At 37.0% G+C, this 25,102-nt stretch overlaps 1 protein-coding gene across 1 annotated transcript in view; it reads left to right on the forward strand.

Annotated features, from left to right (window-relative positions):
• Positions 1 to 707: 707 nt before the first annotated feature.
• The window catches only part of LOC103782193 (WD repeat-containing protein 70-like), a gene marked incomplete at its 5' end in the record, with an annotated part of 37,406 nt that continues 13,011 nt past the window's right edge, over positions 708 to 25,102 (forward strand). Inside the window, 3 exons of the mRNA XM_008949946.1 lie at positions 708 to 807; positions 7,080 to 7,164; positions 8,205 to 8,343. Of these exons, the coding sequence (XP_008948194.1) occupies positions 708 to 807; positions 7,080 to 7,164; positions 8,205 to 8,343 (324 nt within the window). The remainder of the gene's footprint in view (positions 808 to 7,079; positions 7,165 to 8,204; positions 8,344 to 25,102) is intronic.

Raw genomic sequence — 25,102 nt, forward strand, 5'->3', positions numbered from 1 at the left:
AAATTTAATTCCTCCCATTTTAATAGGGTCTTTAGGGATTTTACTAAATAGTGTCTTAGTTGATAGGAAGTCGGCTCTGTACAAGAACAAAACATTTACTTGAAGGTAACTTCTACCTTTCTCTAGGATTATCAGCAAAATAGAAATAATTAAAATAAAGATTTATTGAACTTGAATTTTATTGTAGCTGAGTGGAACACAAACCTCAAAATATCTGAGCTTTGTTCTATTATATAGGCCATTAATTTTGGCAGGGATTACATATTGCAAAAAATTCTTCCAGTCGTCGAGTCTTTTCCAAAGTACGCATATTGTATCTTGTTTTTTTCTGTAGCTATAAGGTTCCTTAGGGGAGTGTAGAAAACTTTCTTAAAATATATTTTTATCTTAATCAGGTGTAACTACCTTTATTCAGTGCTAGTGGGAGTTTTCCAGGAGCACTGATGCTATGTAAATGTGGATTGTATAATTAAACCTACGAAAAAGTAAAATTTTGCATTCGAGCTGTTATTATGAAAGCCTATTCTGAAAGATACGGGTTGTTTTTAAAAGGCAGTAGAAATACTTGGTTTCTGTACCTGCTAAAAATGCAGAGGATTCTGTTTAAGTTTAGGAATAGCAGCAGAGTACACAAAATGTGATAGATAAATGTTTGTCCCATTTTTAAATACGCAACTTTGATAATGTTTTATTTGTTTGACAACTAGGTACACACAAAGTTCCACTGCAGGCAAGCCCATGCTCCAGGCACTGATACTTCATGCTTGACATTTTCCTATGATGGTACCGTTCTTGCCAGCCGGGGAGGTAGGTTGTTGAAAGAACCCTTTGATGTGTTGAATATAAGACAATTTTTAACTTTACTAAGTGAAATGGTTCAGTAAACAAACCAATTAATTTGGTTTAATTGAATGGGGAATGGAGGTAAGATAGCAAAATCAGATACTAGTAATTTAAACCTGAAGTGTTTCACAATTCATGTCTCTTATTTTGACAGAACATGCAATACTGTATTCATGAAAGCACGTTTTGCAGCAGTTAAGGAATATTTTAGGAGAACTTTTCAGTTCATGTTACACTGTTCCTGATCTGTCTTGTCTAGTGTTAATAATACACCAAAAGGAAATTATTAGCTTGATTAAAAATAAGATGAGACCAGTTTCATTACTTATTTCTTTCTAGGAACATTACTCCCTCTCAGTATCTCTGTTTTGGAGTTTTCAATTTCTCAAGCAGCTTTCTTATGCAATATCATCATCTTCTGTTCTAAATGGAGTCTTTATCTAATTACGAACATCTAGAGGTGTTGACTGGAAATAAGTGGCCAAGATGTACCTGAATACAAAAAAAAATTTTTGAAATGTCTACAGGACAGGAAGAAAATGCTTGATTTAAAATTTCAGATAAAACCTTTATTAAAACATCATAGATAACAGAACAAGTTTTGAGAAGGCAAAGGTATATTTGAAGACTCATTCGCTCCAGTGTTAGGTGTATTGGATAGGATCATGTCTGCCTAAGACAGCTTTTCATACAGGGATTTCTCTACCCAGTATTTTGCAGGCAGGTGCAAGCATACAGTCCAAGCTGTCTGGATGGAAACCAGCTGTAACCAGAAGCTATGTGTATGCATTAGCATTGCCCCAAGGCCAAATAAACAGGCCTTGGGAGACGCAGTATGTTAATGTCGGCTAACATTGTGCCTAACGTATGTAGAGGACATCTGGTCAGTTTGGTACGCAGACAGAATGAGATTACATATACAAAGTACTAGGGTGGAGATATTCATAGATGGCAAAAGCTCTGAAGTAGGAGGTGTGCTTCGAAGCTAAGGGCTGCAGCTTGCAATTGCTTTGTGTCCTTCCCCTCTGCCTGTCCCTGATAAGTACCAAGTGGCATTGGTGGTTTTTACAATGGTATGCAGCTGCTATTGGATGCTACCTCTCTGGCTACTTTGTCTTGCCACATTTCTAAGTTTCCAAACATGGTGTTCCCCAGATCACCTCTTACAGAGTAATATGATGGTAGTCTTGTCCTCAACAGCCCAAAGCTTACTGGAGCACTCTAATGGCACTTGCATTCTTTCCTAATTGCTGTTCAGACTCCTGGTTCCAGAGTTCTGCTGCCACTGTCTTCCTTATGAATTAGTCCTAAGTGCTTGAGGTAAAAACCCCCAACCTTGGTGGTCCATACTGAACCAACTGTGTGAGAACCTTCTCCTCCCTGGAAAGTAGGTGAACCATCTGTCTTTCTGTACTGGGCTAAGTGAAATACAGCCTCTGTCTGCCAGTGGCACTGCCCTCAAGAAATTCACATGGACATATTTCATAAGATTTAATGAGAAACTTCACTGTGCTTTTTAATATTAACAGCAAAAAAGGTTAATTCTTACATGAGGAATAGTCACTAGTGCTGTCTTAACACCTCCATTTATGTAAATTGTTTTAAGTTTGCCATTTATGAATGTACGTCACATAAATGACCTTCACTTATTTTTATTGTATGTAGCATTTTTGGTTACCAGCTCTTCACTGTGTACAGATTTTGTCGTGTTAAACAGACTGTTATGTGTGTTTTATCTAACACACTCCACTCTGAGCTGTATAAAATGGTGATCAATGTTTGCAGAATGTATGACTGGATGGAAATTTGGCCCCTTAGTGTGGATAAAAGTGCTACCTTTGCCTAGCATATTATTTAAAAAAGCTGTAACTGCTGTGCTAGAGAATAAGTATTCATACCTTATTTTGACTTGTTTGGTCAGTGCTTTAATATGAGTATTGCTTTGGATCTGAACCAACAAAAGCAGATGTGGATCCAGCATTCATAGATTAACACACCTGCCAAGTGCTAAGGATCAAAGAGGGGATAGTTGTTTGGGGCATGGGGACTTTCATTGAAAGCCTGATTAACTCTCCTACATCTGATGTAGATTCTATGCTGGATATGAGAGAGATGAGGCAGGGCTCAGCTGCAAGCACAAGGGAAAATGAAAAGCTAAGGAGCTGCTTATGAAAGTTCCCAGTGTTGCTGTTGTTGGGTATTAGGTAATAACTTGACAGAAACTTAAGAAAGTGATATTTTTGCAGACTTGTAATCACAAAAGTATTTTTTTCTATGTGTAGTGAAGATAGTATTTGGGGAACGTTCTCTTTCTTTGACACTGAAGAGGTAAGCATGAGGACTGAACTTGGGTTCCTGTTATAAAACTTCAGGAAAGCTTTTTTTGACTTCTGGTATGTACAGAATTTATAGTTTGTTTTTGTCATAATATGAAGCAATGACCTCATTAATTCCATGTCTCATGATAGCCATTAGAATGATTGCTCATTTACTGTCTGTGGTATGGACAGTGTACAGGCTCAGTGGCATCTTAAATCAGTAAGCTTACACAGGAAAATAAGCTCACCATAGTTTAAACCCAAGAAAAAATATTCATTGCTAAGTCTGTCAGCTTATGCAGATGCACACTTTCATTTGATCTCAAAAATTACTTTTTTTTTTGTGTTCAGGTTCTCTTTTGGTTGGATTTGGTTTTTTTTTGTTTTAGCTTCATTTCTCATTTCACAGTGTGCTGGAGGAAAAATAGGACATCTAATTTTTAAGTTGATTTAAAAAGTAGAAACAGCTTGAGTACAGTTTCCTGTATACTCAGAGATTATGCAGAAGCATGTATAGTGACTTTCTGTTTTGTGTGGAGTAATAATATATTGGTCTTTATGGTAAATACAGATATTGGCGTTTTACAAACCAAATGGTTTTATGTCAAATAACATTTCTCAGGAACTGAACATGGATGTTCATTTCAAGCCATGCCAAAAATGCATTCACTAGCTTTGATAGGCATGGTCAGCTATTTGGAACACATGGAGCTGAAGTGGTTTCCTCAAGGTCTTCCAGTATCCTTCATATTCATGTGTTTAGAGAGGATGATGCACTTAAATATTTGGCCAGGCTGGTATGAATGCAGGTGATGGTGAGAGCTATTCCAGTTCGAAGTGCAGAATCACCAGTTTGTGACTTTCCTCCTGAGCCTTTGGCGTGGGGCGAGTTCCAGGCCTGTGGTGCCTTTGAAGTTCGTTCTTTAGCTGTTGCAGCTTCTCCTGCAGAAGCAGTGCAGAATGCAGAAGCATGTGCCTTGTTCTGTACGGTGTGTCTTCCCACACATATAGTATAAGCCTTCACAGAAAAGCTCAGAGTTTATAAACATATCCTGGTGCTCCCTCACCGTAAGCCTTCTTGTGCAGTGCCTTTCCTATGCTCTGTTTTCTTTTCTAAATTCTCATTTCCTATGTTTCTTTGCTTTCCCCAATGATCGTTGTGAATTTCTGTCCTTGAGCTTTGCTGTCAACACAGGACCGCCACTGAAAAATAGGAGCTTCATGAACAGTGTTGCTGACTTCAGGCTTTTTAAGTTTCTGATAGCACTTTTCCTTCTTTTGGGTGCACCTGCATCTATGTACTTGTCTTCCTGGCCAGTATCTTCTGAGAAGAAAAAAAATCAGATAAAATCCTTGTAGTATCAGTACATTTACCTTATTTTGACTAAACGCCATTTGCACAATGCCTATCTTCACTCACCAGACTATTGTAGGACCTAATTGTTAGCTGTTGATAAATCCAGTGCTCAATACTATTGGCATTGTTGTGTCTGACTTGGTTGTATCTGACTAGACTGTGTTGACTGATATCCTTCTTTTTAAATTGGCAAAGAATAGAGTTTGAAATGCTACTAAAAATGGTATGAGATCTTTAAATAATCCTGCCAGGCTTAGGAGAAGTCTGCCAGCAGGAAAAATACTGAATGATCTGAGTATGCTTCATACTGAACTGCACAACTTCTGTTTATATGTAATTCTCTTTGTCAATCAGTGGAGTAATTAAAAAGAGGTCACTACTGCTAAGCTCTCATAAAGAAACCCTTTAAACACTGATAGGGGGATGCTACTGGAAAAAATTGTTGGTCTTGTGGAATGCTAAAATGTCTGTTTTCTTAGTCACAGTGGTTATAACTCCAAATGCAGATTAGATTCAGGAAACAAACTTATATTTGCAACACAGAAAATTTTATTTAGAAAGATTGATTTGCACAAATTCTTAAAGATGGTGAGAGTTTCATGGCTCTGGCCAAGTCTACTAGCCTTTATCCCTTCTCAATTACTTAATTATCTATTTCTGCACAGTGTAAGTGTTGGATTTTAAATTAGCCACAACTTCTTGAGTCCTTCTAGAGTCTTCTAATTTTTTAAACCAGCAGATTACATTTTCTTGTTAGCAGAAGAGCTACAGCTAAATGTCTGACTGCATCTCTCCTGCTAAAGCCTGGCAGGACTACAGCTTGAAGATCATGTCAAGGCTCATTCCACAGGGAACAGAGCAGCCTTGGCTGCTAGCCTTAAATCTGTCCCTGTGCAGGAGATTTGCGGTGTGGCCAAACGGTATCCTTTGCATACGTCTGTAAAGTGCTGGTGCTTTAGATATAACATCTCACTGATAGCTGGTTTTTGTTGGGGGTGAGAGGGAAAAGGGAGGGTTCATATTACAAGACCAAATGCTTCGAAGTGCTTGGGATGGAATCTACTGGGAAACAATAAGAAAACAGATACTCCCAAAATAGGGACTAAACATTTTTCTTTCTTGTAATTTCTTAGCTTCCCAATGAACAGAAATATACTCTGCTCTAGACATCATTTATTTAAGTTGTCCACTTCTTAAAAATATTTTGTAGTAAGGAGTTATCCTAATCTTTAATGTAAACATACATGATGTACGAGGCCACACATTACTGCTTTCTCTGTAAAGGGTACTGCTGGCCTTGATTTCTTTTGTTACAGCATGTTACGTTTTAGATTTTTTTTTTAAACATTTTACTTCCAAGGCCTCCTTTAAGCTCTTGATCTCAAAGGCTGTGAATCCACAAAATATTTTTAGACAACAAAATAATTTCCCTGCAAGGTTTATGCTTTTCAAGGAAGCATGTCTGTGGGTTACCAGTCACTTGTCTCTTTTACCTCCTGAATCAGGAAGATTTTGTAACTTTTTGTTTAAAATTAATCTCTGGATATTTTTAAAGAGAACTGTTGTTTGAAAGTTCTTCTTTTTACCCTTGAAAGCACTGAGGCACTGATGTCAAGTGCAAGGCGATGTCTAGGTGCCTTGGGTGAGGTGCTTCAAAGCTCAAATTCTGTAGTTCGTCTCATGCTGGAAATATGTATCCCAGAGGGATGATCAGCGGAGATGTAGATCTCTCTGAGAATAACTAACTAATCTTTTTTTTTTTTTTCCCTGTTCTCACTTTGTTAATATGTCATAACTTTTCAAAAAGGAATAAACAGCCTGACTTTTACTGGCCTAGAGTCACACCATGTTTATCAAACACAGATGAGAATTGCTATAAATGTCTTGCTCTAACCTCAATTTTGGCTTTTATGGCCAAAGGTGGTGTGGTGGGGTGTGAAAAGACTTCATTACAGCAACTGTGGGTTCACTTGTTTCCTTTCTCCCCCTTCCCTGAGGCTTTCTGACTGATTCCAGGGCCTAGTCTCTATATTAGAACTGTAGTTTATGGCTGTTTGCCTTCTAAAGAAGGTGGAAGACTTCATGTGCCTTCCATTCTTCCAGATTATTTTTTTTCAGGGCAGGTAGGAACCAGGCAAATTAAACTGCTTTAGTTTTTGATCTAGACCACCCATGATAACATTTTGATTTCTTTTGGTATCTTAAAAGTTAAATTTATTTCTGGTAGGAATGCATCAACGCTCAAAACACAGGATAAATTAGTATTTGGGGAATCTGATTACCTTGTAAATAAGGGTCCTTGGTAGGAGGGATTGCCATGGTGTAGTTGAACCACTGAGGAGATGTTCCTGACTTACTGGAGTGCATCAGGTGGAACTTCTCATCCTTGCCCTTTGATAGTCATTTAGGGACAAAAAAGCTTCAAAGCTGTCACCATTTTGAATGCCTCTACTGTATCATTCTGTTCTTCTTGTGTCTGAATTAGAGGATGAAATTTTACGTATGTCTAAATTCTTGACTTAAATTCTTCGTTGCTAATCTTTGTCCCTTTTGTTTCATAGGAGATGATACTTTAAAGATATGGGATATTAGACAATTTAAAAAGCCTCTTAATTCAGCAGAAGGCTTGCCCAGCTTGTTTCCAATGTAAGTACTCTAATTTATTCCAGCTAGTAGAGGTAGCATTAGTTGTGCTGAATGGGAAGGAGTCTACTAGAGTTCTTCGCCTCAGTTCTCACTAAGTCCAGAATGGTGCAGAAAAGATTGCACAGGGAGGATGATGCAATAGTCATTCTTGGCTATTTTAGAACTTTGTGTTGCTTTAAAATATCTCAGGATTTTTGTGGTAATTCATAGCTAGCTGTGCTTGTTTTATGCCATTTTTCAGTCTCATACGTCTTCTGTCTAATTAGATTAGCAGCTTTTCAGGAGGAGGTAGGTTCATTACCTCATGTTTGTGTAATGAGATATAAAAGTAATCCTCATTCTTATTTGGTCTATGATTAACAAAAATAGTGCTGGATTGAAAAGTAGACATAACATGAAGGTGTATCATGTTAGAAATGCTGATGGCGGTATTCTTTGGTACTAAAATACTTTATTGTACTATGTAGTGCTAAATATTGTATTTAATACATTTATTAGTATTACCTGCATTCCTAAAGCTGTAGCACAGCCAAATCCAACTCTAAGGACAATCTGTTTTTGAAATCAGAAATCTGTAGCTCAGATGAAAAATAAACAGACAAACATTTTTAGCTACTGTATAACACACACTGCCTTGTGTCACTGAATAATACATCATCAGCAAAACCAGATTCCATTACTGATATTTATTTTATTTTTTTTTTTACTTAATGGTAATAACCAGATTTGAAAATACATTTTTGTTTGTTTCTCATGTTGAAAGGTTCACAAGACTTTTGAGCAGAGGAGTATTTTGTTGGAAGGAGGATTTTTTTTGATCTGCCAGTTTTGCACATTCTGTGCACAGCTGTAATTGTACATGTGAACTGTGTCTGATAAAAAAAACTTCTGTCATTTGTCTTCCATTATTATAGTTAAAGCTTTGTCTTAACAGGATTAACAAATAAGAAGGATTAGGTTTTAGGAATGCAATTTATATGTAAGTTCCGTATGTATTAATTGTTGATTTGCTTACTGTAATGATTTGTTCTCTTCAACAGGACAGATTGTTGTTTCAGCCCAGATGATAAAATACTTGTCACAGGAACCTCTGTTAAGAAAGGTGGTGGCAGTGGGAAGCTTTTTTTCTTTTATCGGGAGACATTCCAGAAGTTGTATGAGATAGAAGTTACAGATGCGGTATGTATTTTAGTTTTCTTTTGTCAGCTCTTCAAAATACAAATTAAATCATAGCCATTTGCTTTTTTCCCCATATATAGGTAATGGTATGATAAGACGACTATTATTTGTCTACTCCATATTTAAGAAATAGAGATAAAGTGGCCTGAATAGGTACTATTTCTTTTCAATTGAAAAAAAATAAAAGGAAATCATGGAATCATTAAGGTTGGAAAAGACCTCTAGGATCATCAAGTCCAACCGTCAATCCAGCACTACTATGACTGCTAAATCGTGTCTTAAAAAATCTTGTGACAAAGTGTTTAAACACTAGGAGATCCCTGCCTTGGCAATACCATTGCGTTTCTGAGGGGTTGGGTGCATTAAGAAGAGTGAGACCAACAGGTCAAGAGGGTTCTCCTCACCTTCTACTCTGCCCTAGTGAGGCCACATCTGGGATACTGTGTCTAGTTCTGGGCTCTCCGGTTCAAGAGAGACAGGGAACTACTGGAAAGAATCCAACAAAGGGCAATGAAGATGATTAAAGGACTGAAACATCTCTTACAAGGAAAGGCTGGGAGACCTGGGCCTGTTTAGCCTGGAGAAGAGAAGGCTGAGAGGGGATCTTACCAATGCTTATAAATATCTGAAGGGTGGATGTCAAGAGGATGGGGCCAGACTATTTTCAGTGGTGCCCAGTGACAGGACAAGGGGCAACAGGCACAAACTGGAACACATTAAGTTCCACCTAAATATGAGGAAAAACTTTTTTCTTGTGAGGGTGACAGAGTCCAGAGAGGTTGCGGAGTCCTCTTCTCTGGAGATATCCAAAACCCACCTGGATGTGTTCTGTGCAAGCTGCTCTACCTGACCCTGCTTTAGCAGGAGGGTTGGACTGGATGATCTCCAGATGTCCTTTCCAACCCCTACCGTTCTGTGACTCTATGAACCCTTCTAGATCCTTGAAGTGATACACAGATCCTAAAATTCTTATGTGTTTATGCTGTTGACTCCAGCAGTTATCATGTTGAGATGCTGTATCGTGAGAACTCCTACTTGACCCTGAAACTAGATTTGTGGTTACTGTAAAATGTATTACTGTGGACACTGGCTTGTGTACATGCAGCAATTTAATGGCAAAAGTAAGACATTATTAGTAATCCCTGCATAAAAAGTATTATTCTCACCAGCAACATGAAAACGTAAAATGGTTTGGTCTGGGGAACACATCTTACGAGGAGTGGCTGAGGGAACTGGGATTGTTTAGTCTTGAGAAGAGGTGACTGAGGGAAGACCTTCTTGCTCTCTACAACTACCTGAGAGGAGGTTGTACTGAGATGGGTGTTGGTTTCTTCTCCCAGGTTACTAGCGATAGGAGAAGAGGAAATGGGCTCAAGTTGCTCCCATTTTTTACTGAAAGAATAGTGAGGCACTGGAACAGGCTGCCCAGGGAGGTGGTGGAGTCACCATCTCTGGAGGTGTTCAAAAAACATGTAGATGTGGCACCTAGGAACATGGTTTAATGGTCATGGTAGTGTTGGGTGATGGTTTGACTAGATGATCTTAGAGGTCTTTTCCAACCTTAATGATACTGTGATTCTAAAATTGTGACTCTGTAACCCAGAATTGTCTGTGTATCGCTTGAGATACCTACCTATTGCCTTGTAGAGAAGGTGAAAGCTTAGTATCATAGTTTGTAAAAGGTCCTTTCACTCATGCGGCTTACACAAGTAAGCTTACAGATTAGAACAAACAGCAGTCGGAGAAATTCAAACAGAATTCTCATTGCTGAGGTATGGCCATGTGTGCTTAAGTCCCATTAGTTGTTGCAGTCTGTCAGACAGGGACCTTGTCGCTGTGTTTCAGGGTGGTGTTTCTTGCTCTGCACTTCTCTTAACCCAGCACAGCAGTCTTTCCTAGTAGAGTGGACCAAAACCCTCTGTGTTGGAGATCATATATCAAATCCCATTTTTTCTTCTGATTTATCCTAAAGCAAAATATAGTTACAGGTGAATTTATTATATCCATAATTTCTCTGTCACAGTACTGCAAATTGAAAATGCAGAATTCATGTCAAAGCAGGAAGCATGTATTTTTTTTTCTGGAGGGGAAAAACCTCCAGAAAAATGGCTTTATTTTAAACATGTAAAATAAAAACTGTATTTAGAATGTATTTGAAGTTTCATTTAGTACTAAAGAATTTCTCCAAAGATAGCATAAAATGGATTTTAAGTTTTTCTCCTATGGAGCATGTCAAACCTAAGCTTAACTCATGAGGATTTCTAGTAGATTTTTATTTTCTGATAGAAGTCTTACAACCAAGTATTTACAGTCCACGTCTGAGACAAAACATGAATGAATCAGTATCCCCTCTAAAACTTCATGGCAGAGAAAAGGAAAACAACTGCATAAGATAAAGTGCAACAGGTTGATTGCTGAAGGAGCTCTTCTGTTCCTGGACACGGGAAACAAAATAGCTTTGCAGTTCTATTTACAGTTAATTTGGGCTTCTTAGAGCCAAGTGTCTGTATACGATCATGGCAGCATCTCCCTTTAGTGGTGGTGAAGTCACTAACAGTTTAAGACTGCAAGAAGTTTGTCAACAGTGGATCCTGTATCTCCAAAAGAAATTAAGTAGTGGGAACTACTGCTCACAATGCTACCTGTTTTGCCTTCCAATTCGTTTGCTAATACTGTCTCCCAGAAAGAGGGTTCCTTAATTCTCTGAAATAGAGGGTCTGTTTTCCCTGACTCTACCTCTTTATTCTCTGTTCTCTGCTGAGGTAGAGAATGCAACAAAGTACAGAAACTGTTGTTTTGCTATCAGTTTCTCTCAGAATTAAGAGATAAATTTCTCTTCTTCTGCTTCAAAATGTGAAAGAGACACAAAGCTGTGAACCAGGAGTAAGAAAGTGCTGGGAAAAATTAAGGGTCATAAGTGACTTCACTGGGGCCACTCACATAGTAAAATTTTAAGTATGTGTACAAATCTCACAGGTTCGTAATTTTATGCTATAAATTTATATAGGTGCTGATATTTATATGGTACTTTTTAAGACTGTAGTAAATTACTTTTGTCTACAGAGTTTTAGCGCTGCTGTTTTTCTTCATTTGTAGTTACAAAATTTAAGGTTATTGTTCTTCTTCTTTGGATATAATGGATCAAATTAAAATAATGGAAATAATAGATGAAGAATTTAAACTTATAAATGGTGATCTTAAAACATAATTTCCAGTGAGTCAGCCCTAATAATACCTCTACAGTCTGTCTAGCTTCCAGCTTCAACACTACACATCTAAGAAAAACAGCTAAGCATATCAACCTGAATCTAAAATAAGAAAAATTACTATAAGTGGTGTTATAAAATAAGAGCAGTATGCATTTTCAAGTTATTTCTATAGTCTGCATTTCCTATTTTTCATTAGTTTTGTTTTCTTGTTCTTCTCAAATTGCAGTGTTTAATGAAATATAAACACATAAAGGCATGCTAAAAATTAGATTTTCAAGAAGATGGCTTTTGTATTTTATGAGAAGTACATGTCATTTGTTGAAAAGACCACTGGCCTATAAAGTGTTAGATTAGTATCTTGTGTGTAGCTTATCAAAGTATTATTTTCAGTAATACAGTAATTACTTACTTTCTACAGACTACTTAGTTTCCATTTTTTTTCGTCATACTCTTTCACAAAACACAGATAGCAGTGTAATGTAAGATAAACATGTAATGTTGGCATAACACTTCAGTTTGTCTTCTGTAACTAACAATCATACTTCTTTACTTCTTTTGTATTATCTAGTGCTTAAATATATAATTTCAATGTTTATATTTTTGGGGTTTGCAGGTATTGCACACATAAAGCACAATGCTGGTATGTGTGGTAAAAGCACAAATATACCAATACCTATCTCTGCAAAGAGCTTGATCTGTCTCATTCATCATGAAAATAATTTCAGTAGTTTCATTTGGATGTAGTCCAAATTGTGAAAGAGAAGGGGCATCATTAGTCATTCAAGTATCAAATGAAAATATGAAGACTTTTTTGAAGTCAGTTTTCTACCAATTTTATGGTAGAATGTATATAATCAGAATAACAGAAAACATACTGTGAAGAGATAACAAACTATTAATATGTAATATTTTTAATTTCACAAGGACTTTTTAAAGGAAATGCTGGTAAGCTCAGAAAGTTGAAAAACACTCAAGAGCAGTAAACATTATCTTAAACCTTCTTGGTAAACACCCAGTGCCATTGGCCTGTGAATGAACCTAGTGGGTAATGGGAAAATATTTAATAGGAATGTTTGACCAAAGCTGTGTCTGGCGTTCCTTTCCATCATACCACACAAACCTTTTTTTCACCTTTTCTTTCAAGTTTTCATGGGAAAACCCATTACTGTTTCAGAGCTGCTGGAGTGAAACCTTGTGGTTTTACTAATGGACTAACAGTCTGATAGCTTCTGCTGTTCTTGCTGGGTATAGAATATTAATTTGCTTTTCATTTCACATTGTCTTTTTTTTTTTGGTCACAATATGCAGCTAAACTAGTGACTGTGTTGTTATGTCTACTACTGAATGGGATCACACCATGTAGGCATTGAGACATCTGTTTAGACCTCAGACTTCTTGGATAAATAGAAATACTTTTTCAAGAAAAGCTAAATAAATGTCAGAAGTGGTGCAAAACAGGGTCTCCATCTCTGTCCAGTTGTAGTGTGCTGGCAGGAGGAGATGTGAACAGGGCAAATACACAGTGATGCTTCTCTGATTATCCTGTTCTGCCTCTGGTGATCTGTGACTTAGGGATACCTTCATGCAGTTGTAGAAACTTTGCAATTACTACCACTTAGTGGATTTTATTTCAATGTGTTTATGAAAGAGTGAAATTACCAATGTTGCAGGTTGCTGGCAGGGTGATTTACTTACTGCAGATTAGATCAAAATTCAGGGAGGTGAGCTCCTGCCTCTCCCACTCTCTTGAGGAAGCTGATGCTCTGTGTGCAGTACTTCAGCCTTACATTGGCTTGGTGCGTACAGGTGTGACTAAATAATGAAGGCTTTGTGCTGTGGCCATAATTACATGTCCTAAACTGTACAAATTACCCTCTTTTTAACAAGAACCAAACCTTAAAAAATCCCTTTATACACGCACAGCTTTTTCAGAGTTTTTCTGTCTCTATTTCTTTCATATTCACAGTATTATCTGTGAATGGTTCTTCTGCCCTCACCTCAAATATCCACAAACAGATGTTTATATTAAACTTTCTCAGTTTGAGCATTTAAGGCTTATTTGATGCAAAAGATTTATAATTTCATGCAGAATGTTTCTTCATTGCATTTAGACAGGTAAGGAGACTTAAACAGATGTCGGAAAATATAACTGCCAGAAGAGGGGTACTGAGTGTCAGCAGAGAAACTCGGAGGCTGTTTCCCTTTCTTTTCCACAGGTAGCATGAGGGGAAGGCATACGTATAGTTGCTTTGGGATGAGGTCTCATCTTTTCGGATGTATGTAACTGCACTCCCTTTCTGAAATGGAAGGGAGATTTCATTGTTGGATTCAAGTCAGATGGAGTTTATTCCTAACTCTTGGTCTTGTTATGCCAGTATGAGATCTTTATTGGATCCAGTTATAAATATCTGGTGTATGGGAAACAGAATTGGGTACACAACATTTCTCCCAATGTCAATTTAATATAAAATACCTGTGGATAGCCACTTGAATCACTGTTATTTGTTTGTCGTTTGTTTGGCTAGTTCTGACAGGTCACCCAGTAGCTATCAGTATTACAAGATTGATTTTTGGCAGCAGCAGAGTGATCAGTTTCAACCGTCTTGAAAGGAGAAGTGGTACACCCCATTAGTGCCAAGCAAGAGCGGGCACTGAAAAAGAGGGAAAGAAAAAAAAAAAAGTTGTACAATTACAGAAATAGCTATTTTAAATGAAAATGTAACTTAGAATTTAATTTTAAAATGAGCCAAGATGATGATATTGTGTACACTATAAAATGAGTTATGCCATTTTTTAAATACCCACGTCTTTGTAGATAAGCAACAATCCAAAAAAAATGAATTTATGGTTGTTTTGGGAAACCTCTTTCTGTTAGGAGAATTCTTTTCTTAGATTTTCAAATATAAGCAAAAGTTAAATTATTAAATACTTCTGAAAATACCTCTAAGGGATATTTCAGGAAGATCTTTGGAGACAAGCTATAAATAATGCTTACTTTTAGATTAAAGAGTGAAAAGGAAAGAAGGAATAAGGAACATGAAACTTCCAGCATCCTTTGTGTGCAGTCGATATAGAATTGCAGTATTTCTTTCCTTGACCTCAAATGATATCATTTACTATTTATAAGGTGCAGTAATATAGTAAGGGGCTTTTCCACTGTGGCACATTTCACTAAGATTTAAAGCTTTTGAATTTAAGAAAAATAAATTCTTTTTAACTCCTGGAATAGATTATCATGCTACTTCTGGGGTTTCTTATAGGCTATTTATTTTATTTGAAAGGTAAATCCACATTTTCCACAATAAGGAATAAAATACAATATTTAAGGTCAAGTAAATTTTTGTAGTGATTAAAGTAAAATTTTTAAAAGTCTAAAATGTGAATTACTGGAATGTGTTTTCTTTTTCATAGTAAGGTAGCTTGTCACTTTTTCTTCTCTGCTTTCATATATGTGAAGACATAGATATGGTCCTTCCCTTTGTATACCCTGCAGCAGCATGACAGGGGAGCTGTCACTAGAGGTTTGAGGTACATGAGAGAAATAAACTGTGCACGTTTCCTCACTGCAACAGGGAATGGGAGGTGTATACCAAGATTGTATGCCTTAATACTGTGGTGAAAGTGCAGCCGTAATTTTAACAGAGCAGGTATTTGAAATTGCCCTACCTTGCAATTACAATGAAAACAGTTTGCCACCTCGAATGAGAGTTGCTTTTTTTATTCATCAAAAAAGGGAAGTGTTGTTCAGTGGCTCAGTTCACTTCTGAGAAGGTATTTTATGGATGTATTTTGAAAGGCAAGTGATACAGCATTGCTATACGTTACGTGCTGTGTTGAGATTCTGCTTTAAATTATTTAGCTCTGAAAATATTTTTAGGATATTTCTGGTTTCTACACAGAAAATTTTAAGTTTTATCAGTTTCTGGTCCCTTTTCTGTTGAATGTTTCCACACATTTTCTGAGTCATGTTTCACAAGGGAAAAACATTAGTGTTGTTTCCTCTACTACTGTATTCTCATGAGTATTTTAAATCTAATGATAGCAGGTCACTGCATTCTAGATATTCCCTAACCTCCCACCTTATTTATTGTAGTTGGCTCTTTTCCTTGGATGAGCTCCAGGGGAATCTCAAACCTGAAGTTTTTTGCAACTGGGGTTTAAAGTAGATTTTTAGTATAATATTAATATATTTTTAATGTGTGAGCAGACTTTTTTTTTTTAATCAGATGTGTAGTATCAACATATGAGTGTTAACCATCTTTTTGCTCAAAAGGAGAAACAAAAGTGGAAGCAAACTGGTAGCATGTATTGTTCAGGTTCACAGACATTTGGGAATAGCATAGTTCTAAATCTCTTATTAAAAATACAGCAGTTACTCAGTTAACTTGTAACTCAGGAGTTACATACCACTTCTCTGGGCAGTGGGCACATCCAAGAGGCAGACCAGATACAGCAGCATGGCAGGTCAAGTTATTGGCTTTTGGATCACCCCTGTTGCCCTAAGACACAAGAGAAAAGAGATTACAGAGTGTGCAGTGGGAATTAATGTTGCCTTTGAGCATTATTATCTTTCTATGATTCTTAAGACATAACTTTTGTTGGTTTTGGAGGTGAGCAGACAGTTAATGTAGCTGATGCTTCATGTAGATGTTCTGCAAAGAAATCAGGGTAGGAGAATGAAAAATCGATCTGTATGAAAGCCTTCCCTTACCATGCTGCTTTTACTTTCCATTTTGCATGTCAACCATTGTTACTAATGATCCTTGATTATTATTTAGAAATACTGGTATTTCTACAGGTAAAATTGTCATTAGCTACAGATTAGAATATTGAGTTTCTGAAGGGAGTAAAAGAGTGGGATATTTTTCATTTTTCCTTCAAATCCTGGTTAAGTAGAATTGGAGAGAAAATACTTCTTTGTACATCGGGGGAAACATTTGCTTAAAGCTCTTTTAGGCTGGTTTCTGAACTTTATAGAATACAGTGGTATGAGTGAAGAAATAGATGTTTACTTTTGAAGCTTTGAGATCTTGGAGTACAGGCAGGAATCACTGTGCTGCCTGCAAGTTAGAATGCTTATGGGCCTTTTAAGCAGTGTGTGCTCTCTTGCTGGGATGTGTTTCAAAAGCAGCTGCAGAGAGGTTTTCAGCCTGTGAATACCGTGGGCCTCTTCAAACACGTCCATGAAGATTTGTATGAAGACTAGATTTGTGTCCCCTGTACAGCGGTCTAAGTATCTGAAGTTTCTAAATGGTTCAGCATGTTCATTATAAAATGGAAAAATGAAAGTGAATGCTTTAATATCTTTCTCAATTATGCTGTTAAAGAGCAGTGGTAGCCAAACAGGGATGGGGAACAGTCATTGAGAGATTTTGTGGTGGGGCGAAGCTGTCTTTAGCTGTCAGCATCCAAATATTTTAACATTTTATTTAAAGACACAGAAATCCTTTGAAATAAATACAGGGCTTCTTCTGAAATAACTTTGTATATTTCCCCTCTCTTCTGGGAAGATGTATGGCTAAAGTCAGATGGTCTTAATGTTGTGTAAATTCCAGAACTACAGAAGTTTAAGAGGCAAGACATGCTGAGATTTGATCCCTCACTCCAGCACAGGCTTGAAATTGCTTACCCCTCTCAAGAATAAAGATAATGTGATGTAACTATAGGCTTAGGTAACAGGTAATGTTAATTTGAAAGAGGGTAATTACTGTTTCTTTAAAAAAAAAAAATACGAGTAAGCTGTTAGGTTTCCTACGTCGTATTGCTGAATTACATTTTAAGCTCCTATGTGTGTAAAAGATATTGCTTTACATAAGCAATGAATATGCAGGAGTTTTACAGAAAAGACAGAACAGATTTGCTAAATAAACTAGCTGCACGTATGTTTGCACTGATTTTGATAGACTGAGTCTTTTTCAGCAGCATTTGAATTTGGAAAAATTATAGTTAAGACTCGTTTCCATTAGAAAAGGCCCATTTGGGCACTGCTGGGGTGAGCTGTCCTTGCAGAGCCCCCAGCCAGAGTCAGAAAGCCATTTTACGTGGTCGCAGTCTTCCCTGCTGACATGGCGCTTGTCTGACTGTCCGGACGGCCAAGCGCTGCGACTCCCGGCAGCGCGGTTCAAACAGAGCCCGTCACAGACCGTCACGGCCACTGAAGCAAAGCCTGAACCTCGGGAAGAGAGAAGGTTTGCTTAAGTATTTATTTTCCTAATCAAAAATATTTTCTTAGAGCAGCAGCTCTTGCTGTCACTTTTTTATTTTATACCTTCAGAACAGATTCTGATGGAATTATTTATTAGATTGTAGGTTAGGAAAGGGGTGAGCAATAAGGAGAAGCATAGGCCATGTTTGTTTCTGGTTTATTACCATTCATCGTTTAGTGTCTCCAGAGCTAGACCTGGTATTTCAAGCAAAGATTCTAAAGATTTGTTGGACAGTTTTAAGAGTTTGTATCTGCTGTATTCCTCTTGCACTAGGAGTATTTAGTTTGGCTTCTAGCATCTTTTATCCTTGAACTGGAGAGTTTTATGTAAGTAGCACAACATGCTGTAGTATAAATCCTTGTTAGTTTTCTGTTTTTCTTGTATAGTTGTTTTGGCTGTTGTAGGTTGCAGGGATTCACCTGAGCAAATATAGATGTCTACAGCTGATCCTGTCACACTAGGCTCCTTTTCTAATCAACAGAGAAAAATAAATACATCCAGACTGTGACAGACTGTGATTTTTATCTCATCCTAAAGTAGGTATATAAAATAGGTTAGATGAAGGCCATTGTAAAATGCTTATTTCTTTCTGTTAACTAGTAAGGGAGATAAAAGTTTGTAGGCATTTAAAGAGCAGACCTCTAAAGACTAGAGGTGTAAACATCTTAAGTTTTCTTAAGTCCTACCTAAGATGTTCACTTCCCTCCACTGGTGTTTATTTTCTCTTGCTGAAGCACGGGGACATTTCCTCTCTTGTGCTTTGATCTTGCCAATAGTGAAGTAGGAGGCAGTGGGCTACTTTTGTATCCATTTCTATTGATTTAGGGATTTAAAACTGTAGGCATATTACAGGAGAAAAGCTTGCCAATCTATGAAAAGATTGTGCTAACTGCAAGTCAAGTCTACACTCTTTTACTTGCACCTGATTTCTAAACGTAACGGTCAGAACATCAGCAGCTTCACCTTTACAACTTTATCTAGATTTTAACAAACTTTTTTTTTTTAAATTAGTGGAAGCATCATGGGAAGGAAACATCAAAACCCTGTGAATTCCTGCTTCAACAGCAAGGATTAGCATGTTCCCTTTCCATTTTCAGTATTTATCAGGAATTAGCAATATTTTTTGCTACTGGTAATTTGCAAGAAAATCACTTTTGCTTTTTGCAGTTTAAAAGTAGGATGTTGGCTGCACCACAGAGATAATATGAATATTAGCTGTATGTCAACATCATTCAGAGATTTCCACAATCTTGGGGTAGTCTTCTGTAGGTGTGAAAGTAGACAGATGCAGCTTCTCTGTGAACCAGATTTGTTTGTCCAGTTCTGTTTAAACATTTTTCACCAGTAGCCATGGGTGCAGACATTAATTTACTGAACTTAGCCTAGAAGTCTGATAGCTGCAGACAACTGAATAATCACTTCTGGTATTTTGGAGCAAATATATAAGCAGACTGAGAGTCAAGACTTATCGAAGAGTGAAAGGCTATGTCTGAAGTGAAGAGAAAGAAAAGTTGAAAATGTTTATTACAACTGTGCATAACTAGTATGGAAGGAGGTTCCTTCCTCTTCACTGCATGGCAGGAGGAGCTTTACTAATGAACTTGAAAGGGCTGATCTATTAATTATCTGAAAACCTACTTCACAGGAAATCATAGTTTTTAAAGACAAATGCATGGTATTTAACACTAAAACTTAACTGTCTTTAGGGAGAAGGAGTTGTTTCCAGAGAAAACAATGCCTAACAGAAACAGTAAGACCTCCTGAAGGAGGGAAAAGAAATTAAAACATCATTGTAAAATATGGCCCCTCTAATTTACTTTTCATTTTGCAGTAGCAAGGAAATAACATAGCCACATTGACCTAAGTGCTGCAGAAGTGTGTGGTGATGCAAAACTATGAAACCCTTTGGAATTTTTTTGGAAAATGGCGAAACTTGATATCATGCCAGTCTTGCAGCAAATTATGACCTCTGTATTCCCTTAGATTAGTATATACATACACACATACGTGTCTTTAATAAAATTTTTGCTAGCAAGAAGATTGACTATTATCTTGGGGTTTATATATACATAAAGGTAGTTACATTTTGTTGGATGTCAACCAAAGTTTCAACTGAAATGCAAAAAATAAGAAATTCATGCTTTGTACAGCTTCAGCTCACAGCCATGTAAAATGTATAGGAATACAATAAGAAAGCAGTGGAGAGAAGCCATAATTTTTCCCTATCTCTCTTACAGCAGAGTGAAAGAAGGCAGAGGTTAATAATACTTTCAAGAGACATTCTTTACATACACTCTTCTTATTTTGTTACATAAAGGACCACCTTGCATTTCAGTAGATTTAAAAGATATTGGTGAGATTAAATGACTGCTCAGGCTCTGGAATGTGGCAGAAAAATATTTTAGGCCTAAAAATTGAAGTTTACGTGAAAGCTATACGTACTCTATAATGCATAGGAACCGTGAACACTTGCTGTATTTGCTCAGGTTTTCTTCTTAATATGCTTTATCTATGTTTTCCATGTTGCATCCCTTCCAAAACATCTCACAACCCCCATAATCTCTGCCAGTCCTTCTTGCAAACATGAAACATCTCCAACTTTTCCAGGTTCCTCTTACTAGAATTTATTAACCTTTCCTCACCTTCCAGCCTCCAACCTGTACTGACCCTCCTGAGACTTCTCTTCCCATCCTGAATACATTCTATCCATGCTGTAAAACTAAATGTTTTTACCTGAAGTGTGGGCCAGGGAACAGAATTTTGCCTTTGCTGCTGCAGTCTTGAGCCATCTCCATAAGCAAAGATCCAGGAGATTTCTATCAAACCTTGACATCAGTCTGTAGTTTTATGATCTTACCAGCTTTATGGTTTCATCTTAGGGGTAAATTTTCCATTCCTATGCCACAAATCATGTTAATCTTTTCTTTCTGACCTTGTAAAATGCCCTCTCTGCATTGTTTACTCCTCTGGGGGTGTTAACCAAGTGCTCTGGACAGTTTCAGCTAAGGTAATTAGCTTTTGCTTGCTGAGAAATCTGCTTCAGTTATTCTTCACTTTGCCTGTTAAACACAGGGTATATTTCTAGGGCAGAGTAAATGTCCCATTCTGGTTTACAGAAAATTATGTTTTAGGCTTCAGTTTCTCACTTAGAGGCACTGCTGTTAAATCCTGTCAAAGCACTGTTAGGAGCATAGTACCAGCAAAGGGATGTGTCTAGTTGCTTGGTGAGCTAACCTAGATAGAGTTAACCTAACAGAAAAATTATTTGGTGTAGTTTACTGTTCAAAAAAAATCTGTATATATGATACAAAGGGAAACGCACAAGTGAGAACAGGCTGCTAGGGGTGAGACTATTTATGAACCACCCCAAAACTGAACATGAGCTACGACTGCACATGTCTCAAAAGAAATGCAGGTGGAATAGCACACGAGGGAATAGTGATATCATCACTTTTGCCTGCCACCTTTCTATGTATTTCAGTCTTGTGGTTTAAGATTACCACCTGTTATTAAGCTTTTAAGTTGTTATAGGTAAATTTTTTTAAAAACTGGACTTTGTGTTAAAAGAACAGGGAATCTAAAGTGAGTGTAGTGCTTAGTTTAATAGTAAAGTAAAAACTATGTTTTGTTTGGGTTATTCATATTTTAAAACAATATAGATACTTTAGAAAAAGATGTGGCTACTTTCAAGAGCAATCAGTAATAACTTCTTATTTTATTATCTTAGTTGTTTAAAAAGATAAATATTTTCATTCAGATTGAAAAAAAAAAAGTATTTAAAATTGTGTAGATAATTTTTAGTTGACTCTCAGTTGAAGTCAGTATCACAAGGCCGTCTGTTACCTGAAAGTAATTACAACGGCCTCCTATCACTAACACCCACTGAATCTGTTCTAAATTCTCTCACAGTGTCTATGAAGAAGGTAAATTTGGAGTGTTTCTCTGTTATACATTTTTAGTATTTTCCCTCCCTAACTTCACAAAAAACATTTTCACATCTTTTTTTCCCATTATTTCTCAATGCAGGCTACTGTGTTTGTATATTCAATAGACATTGCCAAAGGCCTTTCAGATTGATGTAATTTGAAGAGCTTAATGCTTTTGCAACAACAAAAGTACCAAACAGCTTTTAAATCACTGCTGGTAATTGTCTGTTGTAAGTGCTGTAGTTTCAGATGTTACAGTCATGATGCTGGCCATATCAGCTCTATGGATAAAATTATTTTCAGGATTTTTATGACAGGCTTCCAGGACTTCATGCTTCAAATATATACAGTACAAAACATCCAGCCATTACAGACGTGTCTTTTTCAACTGTTGAAGATGTTTATGTGATGATACAATCTGCATTTTATTATTCTTATCCGTTATAATAAGACATTTTCTGTTTGCAAAGTTGGCACATGACCTGAATGATTTTTTTTTTTTAAACTTCAGAATCTACATATATTTGTCTTGTTTCAGCTTTAAATGTTATAAAAAACAGGTTAAGTCTTGCTGTGTTGAATGTTTGATTCTAGAGTTGGTTAAATTAAGGTTTTTTTTGTTGTTGCTCTGGTGTTCATATTTTCTGAGCCTTGAAGCTGTCACCACAGGATTTCCTTACAACCACTACTTAAACTTGGTCAGGTCTTTTGTGCTAGGTTTCCATAAAGCATTGTTAGGAAATGAAATTCCCTGCTCTTCTACTTCTCTTACCAAGCTTGAAACCACCTTCGTAAGTGGAGTGAGCTTGCAGTTTGATTTTAACTGCTGAGATTATTGCTTCCTGTCTCAGGGGCAATTTAAACTGAGGTATCACCTTGTTTGTTTTGGGTTCCATTGTAGGGCGTAACCTTAAAATGAAACAAGTTATTCTTAAAAAAGTGATTGTGGAATGGCAAGTCCCATGGGTGTTTGCATCAGGCAAAAGCGTTTGCCAGCAGGTTGAGGGGGGTCATTATTCACCTCTACACAGCCATGGTGAGACACATCTGTTAGCGCTGGGCACAATTCTGAGCTCCCAGTACAAGAGGGAGATGAGCATATTAGAGTGCATCCAGTGAAGGACTGCAAAGGTGATTAAAGGCTTTGAGTATCTGGCACAGAAGGAAGGGTTGAGAGAGCTGGGATTGCTCAGCCTGGAGAAGAAGAAGCTTCTGGGATATCTTATGTATAAATTCTTGGTGGAGGAGAGTGAAGCAGATGAAGCAAAGCTCAGCGGTGCTCAGTGGCGGAACAGGAGACAGTAGGCACAAAACCAATGACCAGAAATTCCCCTTAAACATAAGGAAATGGTTTGGAGTTTGGTGTGAGTTTTTGTTTTTGTGGTGGAAATGGCCATACATTGAAGCAGGTTGCCCAGAGAGGACATAGCACCTCCATCCTTGGAAATATTAAAAATGAAACTGGATAGTGTTGTGAGATACCTGTAGTAGTTGACAATACTTGGAACAGGGAGGTTGAATTAGATGCTCTTCAGAGCTCTTTTCTGACCACAACCATTCTGCGATTGTGTAAAATTTGGTATTGGCAAGTGTGTCTCTACCTATGTGCATATGTAGGCAAGCCAAGAAAACACTTATTTTCCTACTGTTAACACACTTACTTGCCTGGAGACCTGGGAGGTAGAACTTATTTTTAAACTAGAATTTGATATTTAAGATTTCCAGTGATAAGTATGTGTACCTGTGTTATTCTAAGTGTGAACAGTAGGAAAATTAGAGGCATCAAAGTATAAATGTTCTTTAAGAGTTAATTATTTTTGTAGCATAAAGATTGCCCTTTCTTCCTCACTTGCAATGCTAAGACCTAGTCTACAATTATCTCTTTGTTGTGTAATGGTTCAGAATTATTACCTTTTTAGCATTATATGCCTGGGAAAAATTAGTAAGTTCTAGTTCAGGAATTCAGTATTTTGTTCTTTTTAAAGTATTGCCCATTTCTAAAATAATCTGAAAATCAGCATAAATTGTTTTTACTATGTCTTCCAAAGTAGTTTATATGCCAGTGGATTACTTGCATGTTCAGAGCTTGTATTTGCTTAGTTTTTAACAAATTATATTTTCTAGGGATGTTTTACAGTTTCAGAAGATTTATAGGGCTGCATTTAATAGCAGTTTCTTTTGCCTGCTCTGGACCACGTGCCATGGTGGTTTTAAGTGTGCTTTGCATGTTTGACAAGTTAGAAAATTAGCAATCCCCATCACTGCTGAGCCACACTGTCCTAGGCTTTGTTTTTATTGGCTGATATCCAGTACCATGCTGTAAAATACATTTGCATGACAGTAGAAAGTGGAGAGCCACATTAACGGCAAAGTTTAAAAAGGCTGGCTAAACATGTGCAATAAATATTAATAAAGGAAAAGGCCACCCACCTTTGACCTTCAATACTTATAGCTTTGTGTGTTTTAGACTTACCCCTAAGCATTTTGAGCCTTACGTAGCAGAACGCGAGAATCTCTTATTTAAATCAAACAACTTACTGGCAACCCTGCATTCGTTGTTTTGGCCATTTATGGCAGGGATCATGGACATAATGCATTATCAGAATTCTGCATTGTACTTCAGAGTTACCTGTAAAAACATTGTTATCTTTTAGTTGTCTTCTAATAAGCAAGCCAGATTTATTTGTACCTGTAAGTAAATAGGAAGCTATAAGGTTGTGTGTATACCTATCTGGGAGGGATGTTTCACAGAGGAACCTTGTAAAGAATGGTCAGTTCATTCATGTAAACTCACTCAATTTTTCTTCTTAAACAAGAACACAAAGCAGAACAGCTCAGAAGAGAATCATCCATCATCTTGTAGTAAAATGAAGCTCTGATTCATGATGTCTGAGTGGACTTTAGGATTTTTTTAGTATTTTTATCTCATGTGCTTCATAACACTAAAAAAAATGGGATCTGGACCAAACCAGATATAGTATGGAACATGAAATGCAAAGTGATTCACAGGTCACTAGAGGTGATACATAACGATTCTCTTCCAGATTAGATGGCTTCCATCTCCTAAATTAGAATGATATATTACATCCCTAATTAAATTTTAGCTTTGCTGTGTTTGTCTTGTTAAGACATTAGTGGTTCCCATTACTTGAATTTAAGATGCTGTATTACAAAAAAGTATATAAGTATATATAGATATTTTAATGATAGCTGAATGATAGTGGCTGAATACTGAATTATTAATTCTCTCAGAGAAGAGTCTATTCCCAGCTTTTGAGAAAGCAGTAGTAAGCTTGGAGGGGAAAAAAAAGGCTGGAAAAATTAGCATTGTTCATTTGAATATTGATCTCTCAAAAATACTCTTAGTCTCTCAAAAATATTTTTTGTTTTCAAAAATAAAACCAGCTGGTCAGGTGCA

The sequence above is a fragment of the Merops nubicus genome, unplaced genomic scaffold (genome assembly GCF_000691845.1).
Source record: "Merops nubicus isolate BGI_N331 unplaced genomic scaffold, ASM69184v1 scaffold15161, whole genome shotgun sequence".
Lineage (NCBI taxonomy): Eukaryota > Metazoa > Chordata > Aves > Coraciiformes > Meropidae > Merops > Merops nubicus.